Source organism: Sporothrix brasiliensis, assembly GCF_000820605.1.
Source record: "Sporothrix brasiliensis 5110 chromosome Unknown Cont20, whole genome shotgun sequence".
Lineage (NCBI taxonomy): Eukaryota > Fungi > Ascomycota > Sordariomycetes > Ophiostomatales > Ophiostomataceae > Sporothrix > Sporothrix brasiliensis.
In genome coordinates this window covers 6,590,093-6,608,873 of record NW_024467139.1, presented here as the reverse complement: position 1 = coordinate 6,608,873, position 18,781 = coordinate 6,590,093, and the positions used below count along the sequence as shown (strand labels likewise).

The 18,781-nt window shown below is 51.9% G+C and overlaps 4 protein-coding genes across 4 annotated transcripts; 3 read left to right on the top strand and 1 right to left on the bottom strand.

Moving 5' to 3' along the window:
• Positions 1-3,449: 3,449 nt before the first annotated feature.
• SPBR_07677 (small subunit ribosomal protein S13e) lies at positions 3,450-4,346 on the top strand (the record flags this gene model as incomplete). The annotated part of the gene is made up of 3 exons (XM_040765931.1): positions 3,450-3,684; positions 4,055-4,101; positions 4,173-4,346. The coding sequence occupies 3 exons, from the start codon at positions 3,450-3,452 to the stop codon at positions 4,344-4,346; spliced, it is 456 nt and encodes a 151-aa protein (XP_040617729.1).
• A 688-nt stretch (positions 4,347-5,034) lies between these two features.
• On the bottom strand, positions 5,035-5,482 carry SPBR_07968 (dpy-30 protein; the record flags this gene model as incomplete). Its single annotated transcript, XM_040766220.1, has 2 exons — positions 5,035-5,298; positions 5,372-5,482. 2 exons carry the CDS (start codon positions 5,480-5,482, stop codon positions 5,035-5,037), a joined length of 375 nt encoding a protein of 124 aa, XP_040617728.1.
• A 435-nt stretch (positions 5,483-5,917) lies between these two features.
• SPBR_06617 (fanconi-associated nuclease 1) lies at positions 5,918-8,574 on the top strand (the record flags this gene model as incomplete). The annotated part of the gene is made up of 2 exons (XM_040764873.1): positions 5,918-6,390; positions 6,465-8,574. The coding sequence occupies 2 exons, from the start codon at positions 5,918-5,920 to the stop codon at positions 8,572-8,574; spliced, it is 2,583 nt and encodes an 860-aa protein (XP_040617727.1).
• A 3,601-nt stretch (positions 8,575-12,175) lies between these two features.
• Positions 12,176-13,546, top strand: SPBR_07276 (uncharacterized protein; the record flags this gene model as incomplete). The annotated part of the gene is made up of 1 exon (XM_040765530.1): positions 12,176-13,546. The coding sequence occupies one exon, from the start codon at positions 12,176-12,178 to the stop codon at positions 13,544-13,546; it is 1,371 nt and encodes a 456-aa protein (XP_040617726.1).
• Between the last annotated feature and the right edge of the window lie 5,235 nt (positions 13,547-18,781).

Sequence of the window (18,781 nt, the reverse complement as noted above, 5' to 3'; positions counted from 1 at the left end):
CGTGTTGAGGTATTATCGTGGGAGGGTGTATGGAGTATCTGCACACCTACACACCATACGCACCATATGCACCATATGCACCATACACACCAATGCGCCAAATGCACGTTATGTAGCATGCCAACAAGGCACACAGGGGATATGAAGAGGGCAGCCGGCCCGGGGTATGGGCATTACGGAGTCGATAAAACGCTACACAGTCCAAGCAGAGGCGAGGTATTGCTTTCAAAAGGATTGAAGTTTTCAAAAGGATTGGAGTTTTATTGCTTGGGGTTTGATGCGAATAAAGTGAAAATGCAAAACGTCTGAAAGAGGAATGGACCTTCGGACAACACAACTGTCGTACACATCCATCTAGATAACTACATAAAACAATGCAGTGACACTGACAGGGAGTTGAATATGCACGTCGACGCATCCAGCTTACAGGGTACAGAGTGCGTTGTACTTACGCAACTTTTATTCAACAAAATCCATTTTGTTTGCTTTGGTTTTTATTTATTTTGGTTATTTTGTATGTTGTATTATTATTATTTTTATTTTCTCCGTTTCTTGTTTGGCCCCCCCCCCCCCCCTCTTCCGCTCTCTACCTTCACTCTCATACATTCTCAATCTGCGCTTTGACTTGAATTCGACCAGGTATAACTTCTGACATTGTTCATGCACTGCGCACGGATTGCATTATAAAATAAGGACAAACGTGGAATTAAAATTGAATTAAATAGGTAAGGCAAAGAATGACGCTGAGACGCTGAGACTGTCGAGAATAAGGTCGTATATGAAAGAATCAAGTTTATCGAGCTGGTCCTTTTGGACACACCCGGACACAGAATTAAAATTAAAACAGGCCACAAAATAACACCCAGACAGGCAACAAGTCTGGGCATGGAGACAACACGGACCATTTTCTATTTGTCTGTTGTTTTTTGGCTCTCGAGCAACTGTTGGTTTCAATTAGGCTGTCTGGAAACTAGCTGTGCACGGTAGGTCAAAAGGTCAAAACGTTGCTCAGGAAATTAAACAAACAGATTCTCTCCCGGCAAAAGAAATAACAGAAAGGGAAATAAATAAAATAAAATCCGGAAAAAGAATATGAAAAAAAAAGTAAACCTTGCCAAACACATTGTCCCACGTCGTAACTCTGGCTCCAGTCGTCTGCGGATACTCCCTCGGCGTCCCTTCCCTTCCGTTTTTAAAACGCTAAAAATTGGGTCTCTACAGGGGACATGTCTGTAAGACAAGGTATAACTTGTATATGTCATGACAAGGTATGGCATGGCGCTCAAGCCATTGGTGCACTCTGGCAAACTAACAACATACACAAACGTCAAGGGTAAAGTCTGAAAAGGTCTAGCCATGTCCCATTTTATTTGTTCTTTATTTAGCACAAACCTGTCGACGGGGAAAGGAGAAATATCACATATTCAACTGTGCATCGCAGAGTGCAGACGATCAGGGAGATGCAACGGGAAGGGAGGGGGCGGGAATCAGATCGATGCATCGGTCGAGATGAACTCCGTTTTGCAAGAAGTGATAGTTGACAAGTTGACATGTTTGACAAAATGGCAGACAAGAGCGAACACGAATCGGACAAGACAAACACGGAAAAGGGACGGAAAGAATACGTACAGGGGCCACAGCCCTGCGGACACGGCACGGGGAAGCAAGTCGAGCGACGCGGTGAACAAATCAGAGGACAGGACAACCCGTCCATGTCGATGAGGTATGCAGGGCGAACGGCAAATCGCCAACCGTAATTGCAACGTCGACAACAACTGTCGTATTCTCTCGATACGCCAAACAAGGACAATAAGGAGACAGAGAGGCAGATACGAGAGGAACGTGGGAAAATACACGATGCATCATAGACTGCAGGGAACAGGCAGTGGGCGCTTAACGAGGTGAAGCGATGATCAGCAAAATCAAAATAGCATCGCTGGCTGGCCAGGCTGAAAACGAACCCCACTTACACCATACTTTGACACGGCAGCACAGCAACGCATCGACACGTCGAGGCCCGCAAAGGACGGGAAAACCGAACTCGGTGAGGCCCAGGAGATGCGGCCATGAGGCACAAAATCAAGCCGGGACGGGATGTGGGCACAGGAGGCGCGGGAGGACGCATGGTGGAAAACAGAACAAGACACAGACGGCTCCGAATACGACCGAAGCGAGAAGTTGCTACATTGACCATCGACGGGCCATGCAGACTTGGGTCCTGCATTTACGAGTGTCATTTCGCTTAGTTGGGTGTTGCTTGTCACGTCACCTTCGCAGTCGGTTTCAACCGTTTCACTCGAAGGCATCCCAAGAATAAACACTGTATGAAAGTTGACGATACGCTGGGCAAACAAAAATAGACGACGCCCGAAGGCAGAGGAAATATGGGGTGCATTATCCCGGCATATGAAAAGCGTTCTACATTCATCTCTCGTATCCTCAGGGAAGAGCATCAAGATGCAGCAGCAACTGCTGGATACAAAGGATGCAACTAAACGAGAGCCCAGGTTACCCGGCCGCCCCATTTCCTCAACCGCGGCGGTCAACTTGACACGTCGACTCGTCACCGTACCTACGTAGGACATGCCAACGACTTTTCGGTATAATGTTAACTTTGCTCAAGGCACACCCTCGTCAACATCGTCGGTCGTGATCGGGGTGCTCTTCGTAAGCCGTCGATGCGAGGTCCTCCGTCCACGAATGATGCTCCCAAAACTATCTCTCTGCCGCTGTTAGCTGAAACCGCAAACACAGTCTAGGAGTAGACGGGGGGAAGCAATGATGGCAGCAGGCAAGGTGCGCAGCAACAAATCAGAAGTCCGATGAATTCATGGGGCCACTTCGAGATTCCCGAAGCAGCCCTAACATAAGAGGTACCAGAAAATTGTAAAGGTGATGATCATCATTTGATTGCTGGCAGTGAATGGGAACGAGGGGAGAGTGTGCTCGCAAGAAAGGGCATCGAGAACTTACCAAAAGGCTGAGCAACGCGCCCAGGGGAGGTCCTGCCTCGCCCAAAAACGATGTTGACGACGAAAGAAAATTTTAGCAGCAAACGAGCAGCCAAAGACGGCCCTTTGAAAGGTAGCGATAAGAAGCTCTGGCCCGTGCTCGGTGGCTGATAGCATCGCTTAGTCATCTGTCACGTGCACAGCTCTAGAACCGTTCTTAAGCTAAAATGACCCCTAAGATAATACCAACGTGCGCACTTTTATTTTTCCGCCCCCCTCTAGCGTCGCATGGAACAGCCCACCACAGAGAAAAAAGAGTTGGGTGGGAGGTAAAAAATTAGCCCCAGCCAAAAAATTAGAGAGTTGGTGTGCAGTTTTCTTCGAGGCTGTCACGACGCTACTGATTTTCCTCGTCTATTTTTTCCTCCTCTTTTTTGGCATCTCGACTACCATCAACAACCTCGACAATCACCACCACATCCCCATCCACCAGCAAACATGGGTCGTCTTCACAGCAACGGAAAGGGCATTTCGTCCTCCACCGTCCCCTACTCCCGCACCGTCCCCTCGTGGCTCAAGACCACCCCCGACCAGGTCGTCGAGCAGATCTGCAAGCTGGCCAAGAAGGGCGCCACCCCGTCCCAGATCGGTGTCATCCTGAGAGACTCGCACGGCATCGCCCAGGTCCGCATCGTGACCGGTAACAAGATCCTGCGCATCCTCAAGTCCAACGGTATGGATTGAACCCGAAACCCGTGTTTTTTCCGAGAGGACCGACAGAGCGACGACAAAGTCTTGCGAGCCGAGACGAGAACCGAGACGGCAATTTGCAACGGGAACATTGAGAAGCGAGCAGACGAGAGAAGAGGAATAGGATAAAGGAGGGGAAACACCACCAGAGCCTAGTACCTTGACTCCCCCGTCTTCTCGACCTCGATTTCTCGGAGAGACCATCGTCGACCGTTTTCGTTTTGAGGGGCTCTTTGCGTTGCTTTGTGTATCCTCTCGCCTTTATGTTTCACTTTACCAAACTGGCTTTCTCCTGGTGTGGAGATTGTCCATATGCCTCTGGCTGGTCATCGACTGACAGAGTGATTGATTAGGCCTGGCCCCCGATATCCCGGAGGACCTGTACATGCTGATCAAGAAGGTGAGTCTCGATGCATACTGTCTCTTATCCGTATCTCGCTTGCCTCTCGTCCACGCTCTAACAAGTCCCAGGCTGTTGCCGTCCGCAAGCACCTTGAGCGCAACCGCAAGGACAAGGACTCCAAGTTCCGCCTGATTCTCGTCGAGTCGCGTATCCACCGTCTGGCCCGCTACTACAAGACCGTCGGTGTCCTGCCCCCCACCTGGAGATACGAGAGCGCCACGGCCAGCACCATTGTCGCATAAAGTGCCATCCGCATAACAATGGATGTGTAGTTTTTGGACGTGTTCCGCTGGACTGTTGCGTGAGCTGAGAAAGCGTCTCGTGTCGTGGACGGGAGACACGAAAAGAAAAGCAAACAAAAGGGCGTAGGACGTTCTTTCTGGTTCTGGTCTTGTTCTGGTTCATTTCCATTTCATCAATGGCGTTCAGAACGGGGGAAGTGGGAAAATTCTTCGAGCGTAATTAGACGCTCAATTCAAGTCACGAAAGCTAAAAAAAAGCAAAAACAAAGCATAAAGAATTATGATTCCCGCCCACCCTTTTTTCTCATTCTTTTCTCCTATCCGCGGCACTGTTGGTGTCTTTTCTCTCGCTCGCGCAACACAACCCCCAATAGCATGGAACCCAATTGCTAGTAATAGAAGAAGAAAAAAATGGGAAAACGATAAAACGCAACAAACGAATTTTGTTTGACCCGTACCATGTGCCGTAGAATAGTATATAGACATCTGTCCTGTTTCTGTATGCCGCGATGCTCTTGCTCTCCGTCGTGCGCCTCGCGCTTTTCATCACATCCCCGTCCTCGTACCCGTAGCCGCTCACTTTGTCCCCTCCAGTTCTCTCGATCGTTGCAGCAAGTACTCGCCAAGCACGCGCAATGGGTCTCGTGGCCTGGACGTGTCAGTCTCTCGTCATCTTCAGTTTTTGACTTCAGGATATAGCCCGGCCCACCGCTACGTACTGCTCCTTCGCAATCATCTTCATGCCGTCCAGTAGCGGCTTGGTCAGCTTCGAGTTGATGTACTGCCGCACCGGCGCGCCGTGCAGCGGCGCCTCGCTCGGTATTGTGAAGCTCGCCTCTGGATGAGCCGATGCCGCCCTACTGCTGCTCTCCAGACGCTCGCCGCCGTTGGCCGTGTGCCGCACTGGTGTCCCTGTCCGACCGGCAGAGGTGTGTGCAAGAGGGGCCGGGGACTATACGCGTCGGTGTTTGGCATTTGTTAGCTTTGCATCGTACTTGACGTCGCATCACGGACGGCCCACTCACAGCTGCACCGTCGGTCATGGCGATCTCGCCGGTGGATGCATCGACCGAGCCTTCGGGTGCGGTGTCGGCGCCGTCACTGGGCGGCCGTCCCTCAATGTCGTGGTCGGCCATGTTGAGTGGAGACGTAGTCGACGGCGGTGAGGGGGACGGGGTTGGCAGGTGGGAGGATGGTTGAAGCTGTCGTCTCGAATTGTCGCGCTTTTCGTTTGTTCGTCGCGATGCGCCTGAAGCGGGAAGCTGAAGCTTACGAGCTGTCATTAACGGGCGCGCAGAGGCTTTCAATTAGTGGTCATGTGATAGCGTGTGCGCCTGGCGCCGCCCAAAATGACAGAAAATGTCCCCTGGAACGCGTTGTGGTCGTGCCCCGCAACCTGAGAAAAGCCGGTCCTGGTCTTGCCAAGTTCACAACTCGGCGAATGTGCGGCGAGATCGCTCTTTCCTTTCTGCTTCCTCGTCTCTTTATTAGAGGAAAGAACGACTCAAAGGTACCCCTTTTCCTTGGCTGTCCTTTCCATACTAAACCAGGAGCTAGAAATATGGCCCAGAATGGACAAATTTCTTGTCCGGCGAGCACGCCCGTCTTCTTCCACGCCGTCCTCGCGAGATCGTGAGCGATCGGACGAGAAGCGTGTGAAAAGGACGAAACTTGAGAACGACGACACTTCTGCCGACAGTGGAAATGAACATGTTCTTCTTGACTACCTCAAATGCGAAGAAGAAGAAGACGATGCTGCTGACAGTGGCAGAGATCTTGAGCTCGTCGCCGGTAGTTGCGAAGCCGTCCCCTTTGAAGAGCCGCTGGCTGCCATTGAGGCGACCGACGAGGTGATTGACGACTCGTATGGTGCGACAGACGGCGCCGCGACTGATGGTCCGACTCTCTACCGGAGTTCCATCTATGTTGACGCTTTCAACATTGCCCTCGACACCGTCCTCGAGCAGGAGGAGCACCTCTTTAATGAGAAGGAGAAGGCCGTCTTTTCAGCCTGGCGCAGCCTCGACTATGAGGCTCAGTACCTGTAAGCACTGTGGTGCTATTTGCCCTTTTCATTTTTCGGGGGGCGCATGAAATTGACAAGCAACTTCTATCCAGATATGTCCGTCTCTTCCTGAGAAAAGAGGCCGCTTGGCACAGGACGCAGCGTCTCAGCTACCGCTCCAACATTGGAGATTTGCAGGCGGCAATTGAGACACTGCAAAAAGAGCATCAACTGCCGCTGTGTGAGGACGATGTCCGAAAATCACCACTCTCTAAAACTGTCCCCCAAGACTGGGCCTTGGGCGACACCTTTGTGTTTGCCCAGATGTTCGACAATATTGACACGACCGTCGAAGAGGCCGTCTCACTCTTGTCACTCGACGAGCTCAAGACCCTGGCAAAACAAATGAAGGCTATTGGCAAGACAAAAACAGAGCTACAGGCAGCCATCATACACATGGCAACAAGGCAGCGGACACTCATGTCGGCCGGTCTCCGCCGCCACTCGACCGCCGATTCCGCACCAGGGACGCCGGCGACACCTGGAACACCAGTACCGGAGCGTCGACGAGACAGCACGGCTTCGTCCGATCGCGGTGAGCAGCTCATCGAGAAAGTAGCGGCCATAACCGGCCCGTGCATTCGCATCTGCCCATCTGTGTTCAGACTGTTTGAGCGCGTGCACTTGGTTTTTTATCGGACAACGGAGTGGACCGAAAAGTCGCTCACAACCATCGTCCTCGCCAAGATGTCCAAACGCAATTTTCCCGACTACATCGTCTCGCGAACCGCAAACATTTTCGAGTCCCGCCAGCAGCTGCTCGATTTCGAGGAGGCTTTGCGGCTCGAGCACCGAGTCGATCACATTCTCAACGTTGACGGCAAAGAAGACGGCTTTCGGGACGTTGTGTCTCTGTTCCACAGCATCGCCGACCATTGGCGCGCCCTCCTCAAAGACGAGAAACGTCGACAAGACGAAACAGACATCGGCGGTTCTGGCGACGAGAGCTACCTCCGGCGCTTCAAAGCCGCACACGTTTTTACTCGCATCGCCCACTACGCAGCCCATTGCTTTGGTCGACTGCATGAGTATGTGGACGAGTATGCACTCATCCAAGAGCTTCTTGACCAGCGACTACTGCATCTCGCACGCCGAGGCTCGTGGTATCAACGAAAGGCTCTGTTGGAGGAACGCTACATGGCTACGGCCGCTTCCAATCCCAAGTACAAGGACGAAGATCAGCAAAAGAAGTATTGGTGGCGGAAAGCGCTCGAAACATGCGAGCAAGCGCTGCAGGACCGTGACTGTCACCTCATCTACCACTTTGATTTGCAGAAGCGGACGCTCAAGCTGGAAAAACGGCTCCGGATCCCTCGGCGGCTTCAGCACGACTTTGGCCACGCACGCCTTCTTGCGCCCGAAGAGCATTTTGTGGAGGGTGTGCAAATCAAACGAGACGAAGGCGTGCTACCACACCTCACAAGAAAACCCAACTCTGGCAGCAACCCGGATGGCACCGTCAGCGTCAGCAGTGTTGGGTTTGGTGGTGGAATGAGTACAAAGACTGTCTGGGTCGACGAGCAGGAGGCCGAATCCAAGGGCGACGGCGCCGCTGCAGAATGCTCTGTCGAAGAAATGTGCCTCAACGAATACCGCAAGCAGGGCTGGAAGGGCTACCATTCTGAGGGCGGCATCGTACGAACCCTCTTTGCGTACCTGTTCTACGATATTTTGTTCTTGTTTATCCCCAATGTCTTCCAGACGCCGTACCAGGCGTGCCCCCTCGACCTCCACACCGACACTTTCTACCCATCGCGGGCCTCGGAAATCAACCGCCGGCTCGCCGAGATTGCCAATGGCGAGGCGCCACGCATTGTGCGTGAGGTGCATGCCGCACACTTTGAGCGCCGTACGTGCATTGTGGGACTCCAGTGGGACTTCCCACTCGAGGATGTGGTCGAGCTAACCCAGGGCTTCCGCGGCGACGCCCTCGCCCTCGTGTGCAAGGTACTCGCACAAGAGTACCGCCAGCGAGGCGGCGGTCTGCCAGACCTATTGCTTTGGCGCACGGAGCCTACGCCGGAAGTCCTGTTTTCTGAAGTAAAGAGCGCCAATGACCGTCTCAGCGACACCCAGCGCATGTGGATTCATGTTCTGGCGGGGGCTGGCGTGCGTGTCGCTGTCTGTCATGCGATAGCCAAGCAGGTTCGAGTCAAGTCATAAACGAGGGGGTGGGAGGGAACAAGCGCGTTACTCGTTTTTATCCACCCATGTCGACCTCCCTCCAGACTGTGCATCGTTCTCAGGTTGGATACGATGGTGATATTGTCTCGGTATCATTGTCTTCCTCCAAAGATTGCACACCACCTCGTCTACATTAGCTGCATCATCACACGCACGATGATTGGGGAAACGATTGCTGAACGACAATAGCGCGGACCAACACCAACAGGCGTTTACAAATAAGCGCGGCCTGGCCACATCCTGGATGCTCTTGTGCGGAAGCGCGGCACCAGCATAGTGTTGGGAGAAGCACCAAATTGGAAGGATTCAATACTAAGACGATGCTTCCCAGCTTGGCGCCCATCACATCCTCTCCTCTTTCAAACCAATCACTAGAAAACTGTGAGAGTTGATAAGTACCTTCGTCTACTCGAGGAAGGCGGCCGAGACGTCAAGGTAGTTGGGTCGTTAGGCTCGTTGTGACATTCCGGTACACTCTGTGTACGAGCAGGTTCGAAAGTGTCGGTGCTTGTTTGTTCATCCGGCGTTTTGTTGGATGCTGTTTGCTCGCTGTTGGAGTTTGTCAACTCGACTGCCGGCTGTTATTGTCACACGTTGCAGATCTCCCAGCCTCTACTTTGAATCTCTCTGTGGTCTATGACACGCATTGGACACAGGCCCTGATGAACGCAGCCCAGGCACGACCGCATGGTCTGGCCTTTGGGCCATCTGTGTCCTTTACCGCGCATTCAATCTGTTTATTTGTTTACATATTCCCCGACCCACAGTTCTTATCACCTTCTCGCCCCGTCGCGCTTCCTGGAACGACGCTTGTTTGTTTTTCTGCTCGCGGGAGGTGGTCCAATGGTTCACCTCGTTGATGGGTGAGATCTGCAACATCTGGGGGCCATCTCTCTCGACCCATCTGGCCCAGGCGTGGCCCTACCTGGCCGAGCTGTCTCGACAAGATGAAAGAGATGACAGGGATGGCAATGACAAGAAATACGGGTGGCTGGCATCGGGGGGTGATCAAATGCTTGCTCGAACTAGGTCGCCAGTTATGCGGCCAAGTCATCTAAAGCACCTGCCGAATGGTATAACGAAAAGTGAATGGGCCTGTCACAACTGGAGGGGTGGAGGGAAGGCTTGGGCCTCCATATATGGCCGCAGCGACCACTGCGAGGATGCACAACAAGACAAGACACCGGCCAATGGCTCTTTGAAAAAGAAAAACACATGCATGACCTCGCGCGCGGGTCGGCCTGTTCCTTCGACGTTGTTTCTACGCCTCCAAACAACATAGGGTTTTCTTTGGCCTTGTTCAACGCGTTCGAACATAGAGCGCTGCAACGATCAATGCATCCGGGAGGTGTGGAGACCATGCATGATCTTTTGTTGACAAGAAGCAAACTTGACAGTTGTTGCCTCAGGACCTTTGGTGGGGTTGGGCGTTCGATGGTGTCGATGGTGTCGATGAAGTGTTAGTTGAACGGTCCCATACAAGCGGTCGCCAGCTAAAGTTTTAGCGCTGTTCGGGCCGCCCACGTCTCTCTCCGCCCCCTAGCGCCTTTCCGATTTAGGCAACTAAAGCGGTTACTGCCCCTGGCCAGGCCAGGTCTGGGCACAAAGTCTCCCCATGACTTATGACGACGAACGACGTGCAGCGCGAGTGAGTCTCAGCGAGACGTTTCTTTTCAGTCACTTTTAACCGGACGCTGAGCCCCCGTACAAGCCTCCAAAGAGACGCCCGCAATCACATTTCAACTTTTTTGTGCACAAATCCTACGTTCCCTGCAGCGTGACCCGCCGACATGCTCATTGGCTCATGGCCCTTGCCTGCAGATTCGACGCTAAGAGAGATCCTTCTGGTCGGGGGTATTACAGCGCTAGCAGCCTCAGCCAATCGTCCTCATTCGTTGCTTGCCGCCGGGGCTGGTATTGAAAGAGGTTGTGTTCACTTTTCAGCACACACGAAGTCACTCTGGGTCGCCTTGGAGCTTGAAGTACCGGGGACAAGCTGCAAACTGAAGAACGGGACAAGACTAGCGCCATCGTGCCGCCTGTCGCTTTGCCCTGCTTTCGTCGGCACTCTTGTCCTCGGAGTAGTTGCTTCTTGTCCTTCTCAGGCGCAATCTGCAAAGACGGTTGAGCGCTCAGTCCCAAACTGAGAAGAGCCCTACCGAAACAGAGCTGCGCGGAGTAGTAAGTACTCTGTCCGGAATAGTCGAAGCCCTCCAGCAGTCGCCCGCTGGTCATCGGACCGCCTCATACTCACCCTTCACTTACACCAACAATACGCTGAAGTCGCGTCCGTACACTTTGCGTTGTCTCGACGTCTCCCATCCCCAAAGCAATCTCAACCTTTTTCAGAGCAGTTCGAGTTAATCCCTCTTCTCGCGCGCTCCCTCTCGATAATCCCCATTCTACGGAGTACGCCACCTCTTCATTTTCTCCCGCCTTGCCTCTCAATGTGCCCTTCTCGTTCAGACTTCCACTCTGGGACCTCTTGCGCGCCAACGAGCGGGTCGCAGCCTGCTCAGAAACTCAACCCCCCTGCTAGCTCCCCCTGGCACAGTCCAGTCCAACGGATCACAAAAGAGGGCCTGGGGGGTGGCCTGGCGAGCCAAGGCCAGCGTCAGACTCCAACATCCGGCGGCAAGCAGCACAAAAGGCCTGGCCAACCAAACGCAACACACAACAACGGCAGCGCTCGACACCAACGCGCATGGTCCATTAGAGTGGTCTGGCGCACGCACATTCGTTTTGGTCTTTCGCCAGCTCCTCTGACCCGTTTCTTTGGGATTTCTGGCTTTTTCTCTTCCGTCGCGATCCCTGTTGGCGCCTGCGGGAGGGAGGTGGGGAAAGTAGGAAACGTGATGGGGATGGGTGTAAGTACTCCATACAACGTGGATTCCCCATCGAAGAATAGACACAGACTTCAGACCAAAAGACACGGGCGGCTCCCACGCATCGACGCTGGCGCTGGCCTTTTTGAGTATCGACCACTTACGCCGCAGTACGGAGTACATTGCCTGCCCACAACTTTATCTACTGCCACCTGCACTCTTGATGCACAGTCAACACTCTGAACACATTGAGCACACATAGCACACTTAGCACACATACGACATACATCTACCAAACGACACACCCTCCTTACTCACATATCCCGGCCCCCCTTCGCCAGGCGCCCTTTTTTCTTGCCGCCCACCCCATGCTCCCATGCTCCGTGCGGCCCTCCTGCTGGCCCCGAACGCGAGCGTTTCGGTTTCTTTTCCTGGGCCATCCCCCCCTTCCTGCCTTCTTCACCACCCCAACGTGTTCTTCGTGCACTTGTACTTGTAGATAGGTGTATTACTATATGTACACCTGGTTTTCCCAACTCCAGCATCTGGAATCGTTTCTTCCCTCTTTCTTCTCCTCTTTTTTTTGTCTTCTCTTCTCCTACTACTTCCTCATCAGCCTTGCCCTTGACGTTGTCCTGCTGTTTCGTCTACGCCTGTTGCGTTTTTCATCTGCCTCTCCTCCGGAACGAGTCATTTGCTTGGCTTGGTCTTTGGTCTTTGACTGTTCTCTCCCCTCGTCAACCGAAACCGCCATCATGCCTTCCCGCAAGCCTACCCTGGTGCTGTCCACGCCCGTCACGGCATCGTTTCCCGCCGAGGAGCTCATGTCGGCCGCCTCGGTGCGCACGCCGCACTCGGCTATCTCGACGTCCTGGCGGGAGTCAGCAGCTTTGCCGTCGGCAGGTCTGCCCTCTGCTGGGCTTTATTCTTCTGGGCTCCCATCTGCTGGGCTTCCCTCTGCCGGTCTCCCATCTGCGGGGCTTCCGTCGGCTGGCCTCCATTCGGCGGGTCTTTTGTCGGCGGGCCTCTACTCGCCCATTGTGGCTATCAAGACCGAAGACGGCCTGATGAAAACGCCCTTGTCACCGCCCGTCGCCTACATGGATTTCTTGAAGCTGGCCAGCCCCATTGCCACCAGCCCCTGCACCAGCAGCCCTGTCACCACCACATCGGCTGCCGCTACCGCGGACACTAGCACACACACGGGCAGCCGCCCAAGTCACACCCGGCCGCGCATGCTTCACCGTGCCTCGATATCTGGACCGGTCAAGATCACGGCCAGCAATCTCGGCTCAACAAAATCCTCTGCCGGGGTCAAGTCCGCTGCTGCCGCCGCCGCTGCTGCTGCTGCTGCCGCCACGGCACCGTCTACATCACTAGCGTCTACGTCGTCTGCATCCAACTCAGACACCGAATCTTCGGGCAACGACGCCGAGGACAAGGACACCCTCGACAGCGGACCGTCCACGGCATCCAGCAATGCCACGGACTGCTGTACATGTGAGCACAGCCACGAAAGAGCACACAAGTCGCCCAAGATTGCACGCATCGACACGGCCATTCCCGCCAGCGCCTTTTCCCCGAGCAGCATCCCCACATCGGCCCCGCCCATCGGCCGCACGACCTTTCCGAGTCTCAAGATCCCCATCTCACCGGCCATCTCCAACACCAACTCGCCCATCCGGTCGCCGTTCAGCGCCAAGTCCACGAGCATCACGTCACCGTTTGACTGGGAGTCGGCGCTCAAGGCGCGCTATGCTGAGTTCAAGGCGCCACCGGCCAAGTCGCACGCGCATGCCCTTGCACAGGCCAAGGCGCCTGTCCCAGCACCTGCTGCTGCTGCTGCTCCTGCTACTGCGTCGGCTTCCGCATCGGCGCCTGGCTGCGCCAAGTGCTCAAACAAAGCCGTCCCGCCCAGCACGTCCACGTCCACGTCCACGTCCACGTCCACGTCCACCACGACGTCCATGGCCGCCTCGGCCAGCAACGCCGCCAAAACCAGCATCCGCCATATCCGCGAAGTCGTCACGCGCACGGTCACATATACGCCGCGCGTGGATCCGCCACGCATGAACGCACCGCCCAAGGGCAAGAAACGGAAGATTGATTGCGACGATTCGGCGTGATGGCAGATCTGGTTCCGATGCCAAGGGCCTCCCAAAAAGCAGGATTGTAATGGGCGATGCATATATGGCGCGGTTGGCATTTTTTACGGAATAATGGGATATCCAAAAGTGGACGATGGGTAGGCGTTTTGCTTTTTTGTTTCTCTCCAATTTTTGCTTTCACGTTTCAGGCACACGCACATCTCTGAAAATCTGCAGGGCAGCTTTTCGTCCCGCTGTGGTTTGCGCTACAAAGCCACCCACGCTTTTTCCTGTCACCCGACGTTCTCACAACACTCAACACAATCTCTCACAATTTCCTTTGTCGCCTTTGTTTTTGTTCTTTCTTATGTTTATCTACGATACCACAAACAAATGAGGATACGAAGTATTTTGGAGGCAGGATTTGATTTTTATTTAGTCTTTTGTGTCATCATTTTGCAACTTGGCGGAAATGTTATGAACAAGCAGTAATGCAAACAAGAACCTCACCAGTGTCTTCCGACGATCACAGCGTGACGAAATGAAAGACTCTATCACACCTACTGACAAATTCTTTTTTTATTTCATTTATTTTTTGGCCCTCTGTGCTGGCTCTGAGAACAGACCACGTCCGGTCCACGGAATAGAAAGTAATAAATAAAAATATACTGCAGCTGCTATCACACTCAGGCCGTTTGCATCCGTCTTTCGAGCCACTCTGCTGTACGGATGTACATACTTTTCACTCTGCGAATACAATTATCATCACCCGCCCCCTTTCTCGTCACCCAAAGATTTCCACCGGGCACCACTACCGAAAACCAATGGACACAATCCGAGTGAGAGAGGGGGTGTGTCATTACATCGTACATCGTCGGGCGGATAGAGGAAATCGGCCGTTGCATACGTCGTATTGACAGCGTAATATTCTGCGGTCTGAGACGCCCCATGTGGCTGTTGCCCCTGCCGTCTTTATTTTGTCGTGTTTTGTTTCGCAGTGTTCTTTGCCAGCTTTCCCCATGCAAAAGAGGCCCTTCTTCGGTGATTGCGAAGAGGAAAGGGGAATCTCCTATTTCTTGCTGCAGGGGACGGCGAAGGCGCTGACAAGTTCATTGAGCTGACAAGTTCATTGAAAACAAATACTCGACAGCAGCAGAGTACGCCGTGTAGTTTGACGAGGACGACAGCTCATCATGAAGCACGCATAAAACTTAAGCGCCGGCTGGGGGTGGGAATTGGGGACAACGGAGAGGTGGGAGGGCGGCTGGGTGACCTGATTGGACAGCAGGTGTCGAGGGGGGGGGGGGGGGGTTCTGCACAACACTGCAGAGAGTGTGCCCTCCTCGGTCGAACGTTTGAAAGTGTGGTCGCGCTGGTCTAAGTGCCGGGCGCTGATTGGCTTGGGGCGCCGAGTGTGATGAGGTGCAGCAAAGAGAAAATGGGTGCAGAGGGGGGAGGGACCCACACGACCCAGAAGACGACGACACAAAACAAAAGTTAAGCGCCGGACACCCCCTCGATGAGGCAGCAATGGACAATGGATGAATGAGAAACGGGTACGAATTACAAAAAACGACAATGAGCGTGCTCTGCGTGCAGATGCAGCAACCTTTTGATGAAAAAGACATATTGTCCTCCGTCCACTCCTCTCCTCTCTGCCTCTCCCAGTCCACGTCACATCCCATTCCGCCTCCTCATGTGCTCGAAAGAGCTGCGTCTCCTGCAGGAGGCAGATAAGTCTAGTACAGACGAGGATCGTTATTTTGCCCTACTGTGCCGGTACTTGGTACAATATGCAGCTGCCTTTGGCACTTGTACAGAAACGGAAATACGACTCGCCAAAGCCAAAGCCGTTGTCTGTACGTCGTATTACTCTGTAGAGAGGATACTTTGCAGCATCAAATCTTGCACCTATTGTTCGCTGATTTGCAGCATTGTACAGAGTACGTCACGTTCGAAAACGCAACGCATTTGTATATACATATATATATATACAAAACAAAATAAGACGGAATTAATCTCCGCGACGTTCCCTGTACATTCTTTTCTTCCAGGGACCCTACAGCTGAGATTATCGAGGGATGGACCATAAACCTAAGCTTCTACAGACCCATTCCGCCCTCGTTTCCGCTCTGCCCCATCGCCCGAAAAAAAGCATATTCTCGACGCACCGTGACCAAACGTCCACAATAGCACCGAAGAAAGTAGGACGAAATAATTTCACTTCGCCTTCGCCGTCCTGTGCACGCACAATCACAGTAACGCTGGCGATGCTACCCCAGATCTGTTTCGTTTCAAGGCAACAGGCTCACGTACTATAAGAGAGTATCTTACAGAAATAAGGGGCAAGGGATGCCGTAAGAACAGGGGAAATGGAAGAATATGAAACAGTGTGTCTTTCCGATTCGACCAACAGGTCTGACCGACAACCAACGACTCGGTACGAGGTGTCCAGGGTGTACAGAAGACGGAGTAATGGGATGGCATTCGTTTTATTGCAGTGTGTGGCAGACTCTGTATTATGTGCATCGTACGCTCAATGCCAAATTGCCTCCCGTGTCTTTTTTTAGATCCCGCACTTTGGCGTCACGACACAGTCTTGGTGTTGAACAGTACTGTCCAGGACATGTACGAATAGGGCAAAATGAAAAGAACAGAGGAAAAGGGGAAAGAAAAAAAAATCTTGTTTTCATCACGGACTGCCAAAAATAGCTCGGTCACGATAAACTTCGATGACTGGCGATTCCAGGATGCAGCTGCCCCGGATCTGTTCTATCAATAGACCAAGTACTTGTGTAATCGCAGTCGACGATTCCCAGCTGCATGTCATGTTACCTCTAAAAACAAGTGCAATAGTCTAAAGGTACAAGTGAACCTTTACTGAGGGGGAAAGGGAACGACATGGCATATCGTGAATCATGAATGAGAATAAGATGGGTGACAGATGTCAATCAATTTATGACATAACTGTTGTGTAGATCGCTGCTTCAATCAAGCCGAAAAATACATCTAAAAGACAATAAAAACAAATAAATATACAACAATAAAACTAGATACAAAAATCCATCATTAGTACAACACCTTGAATATGTCAAGGCACTGTATGTGTTTTTTTTTTTTTTTTGCATTTTCTGAGTAGCCGTCTCCGATGTGTCGTCTCAGTGAAAAGCTCAAAGAACTAATTCTCATCCGTGGATCATATTACTTGTTTCTTCTTCTTCTTGTTTTGATACGTTTCCATGCATTAATGTATATTGCAGCACCAGGATGTGTTTTATACGTGTATAAATAACGAGAAAGTGTTATTTATGGGTGATGAGAAATATCAGAGCATTTGATTCAAACGATGTGATGAGTGCCTTATGTTTATTTTTGCAAATGACAGAAATCTTGAGCAAAACGTCAATAAAGAAGAGTCAGACAAGAAATCCTGTTTGTATCTTAAAATACGAATATGAAATTTAAAATTAATTTCGTGGTCTATGTAATGAAAAGTCTAATAAAAGCCTTCCCATCCCTTTGCAATCGAGGATAATCGGCCGTCATAGAAAACCAAAGCATTAGCATGTATGCAGGGAGGTGCAAAACAAGTTTGCAGATAGAAACATGAGCATTCTCAGTCCGATTCTTTTTGACAGGACAAATAAGTTCGGTTATCGAGAAGCAATGAGAGCTCAGCCTATCGTGCGGCATTGCAATAAGCTTGCCTGGACGCTCATAGGTCGACCGTCTCTTGGATGTCAACAAACAATCAGGGGGACCAATGTAAACAAAGAGCTACATTTAGCAGCACGCGACCAATCTACTTTCATTCGTTCGGTTCTGACTCTGACGGTAGTGATTGACTGCCGGCAGCATTGAAATGCGGCCTATTTGCTAATTCCAAAAATCCAATGAGCAAGGCAATGAGCAAGGAGGAATCATGACGAGTAGGTCCACAGATGTGATGATCAAAGACGTGACGTCCTGTCCTTTGAATGTTGAATTTAAAACAACCACGCCACGAAATGGCAACTTGGAGTCAGCCAATGTCCGTTCATTTGCACATCGGGGATTCTTCATCACACTCTAAAAGAGGAGCTCATCTCCGCACTTCCGCAGCGCTGTGGTCATCGACTCGGGCGAATGCGCAGAGAACAGCTCGATCAGACCAAGCAAGGCCTTTACTGGACGAATACGATTACTGTTTGATGACGCCGTCTATCTTCATTCTCTCCATGGAAAGCTTGAACCTTGTCTGACCTTTCGTTGCTCGAGTTGTTCACCCAGAGTTATGAGACCAAAAGACAGCCTCCGGTCTCCATCGACGGTGTCTAAAGCCGTTGTGCTCCTGCAGTCTCCTCTTCCGAGCAACCCGAGACTCGGGCCACGCTCGTTTTGTGTTTCGTGCTTCTTGATTCTCACCAAGATCGTGCATTTTTATGGCGTAGAACTGTAAAGCAGTGGCAACGTCTTCCATATAGAGCCGTTAGCTACGATCGGTCCGTCGTTGACAAGTGTGTTCTATATCACCACGAAGGCAGCGATGTGTCATCCACGGCAGGTAAGCTTATTTCTTCGTCTTGTAAGCTTTATGTATAGTACCGTTTACGTGGTGCATGGGTCGTCAGTCCACGACCAAGGATTGTCCACAAGCTGCCCAGTGTCGAGCTGTCTCGGCATCCGTCTGCAGTTGATGCAACACTGATATTGCAAGTTACCAAACTTAGAGGCCCTTTTACAGCAGCGACGGAAACTGTGACCCAGATTGTCTGTGGCACAAAATAATGTTCGGGTGATATATCAAAGAAGCATGTCCGCCAAGACAACCCGTACGGCGACCGTCACGTTGTTCTAGAAAACCTTTACACTCTCGACCTTTCGTGCAATGAAAGCAAGAGAACTCTTGTCCTACCTGGCACGTTGAGGTTCCACGACGCTTCACTTGTTGACTTTGGCCATCTGACAGTGATACAAAGAGTCATACAAAGACGAAAGAACATCCGCGCCACAAGGCGCACAGCATACACTGTGAGAAAGGGATGACGTTGCACGTTGCTCACTGGCTTGGCCGTTGCCACAAAAAGAGAAACGAGGAGGGAGCCTGCCAGCACATAATTCATCCCCTACGAAGTATCCTCCACGTTTGCTCACTGTCATGGAATCTTCCATTCGACTCCCTGCATATCTCTGTTCCTTTCATCCCATATCCTCGCGTCATTATCTAATATTAACTGCCTACTATTGCCTCTTGTCCCTCCCCACTTCAATTCTTGATTTTGTGCAAGGAAGACA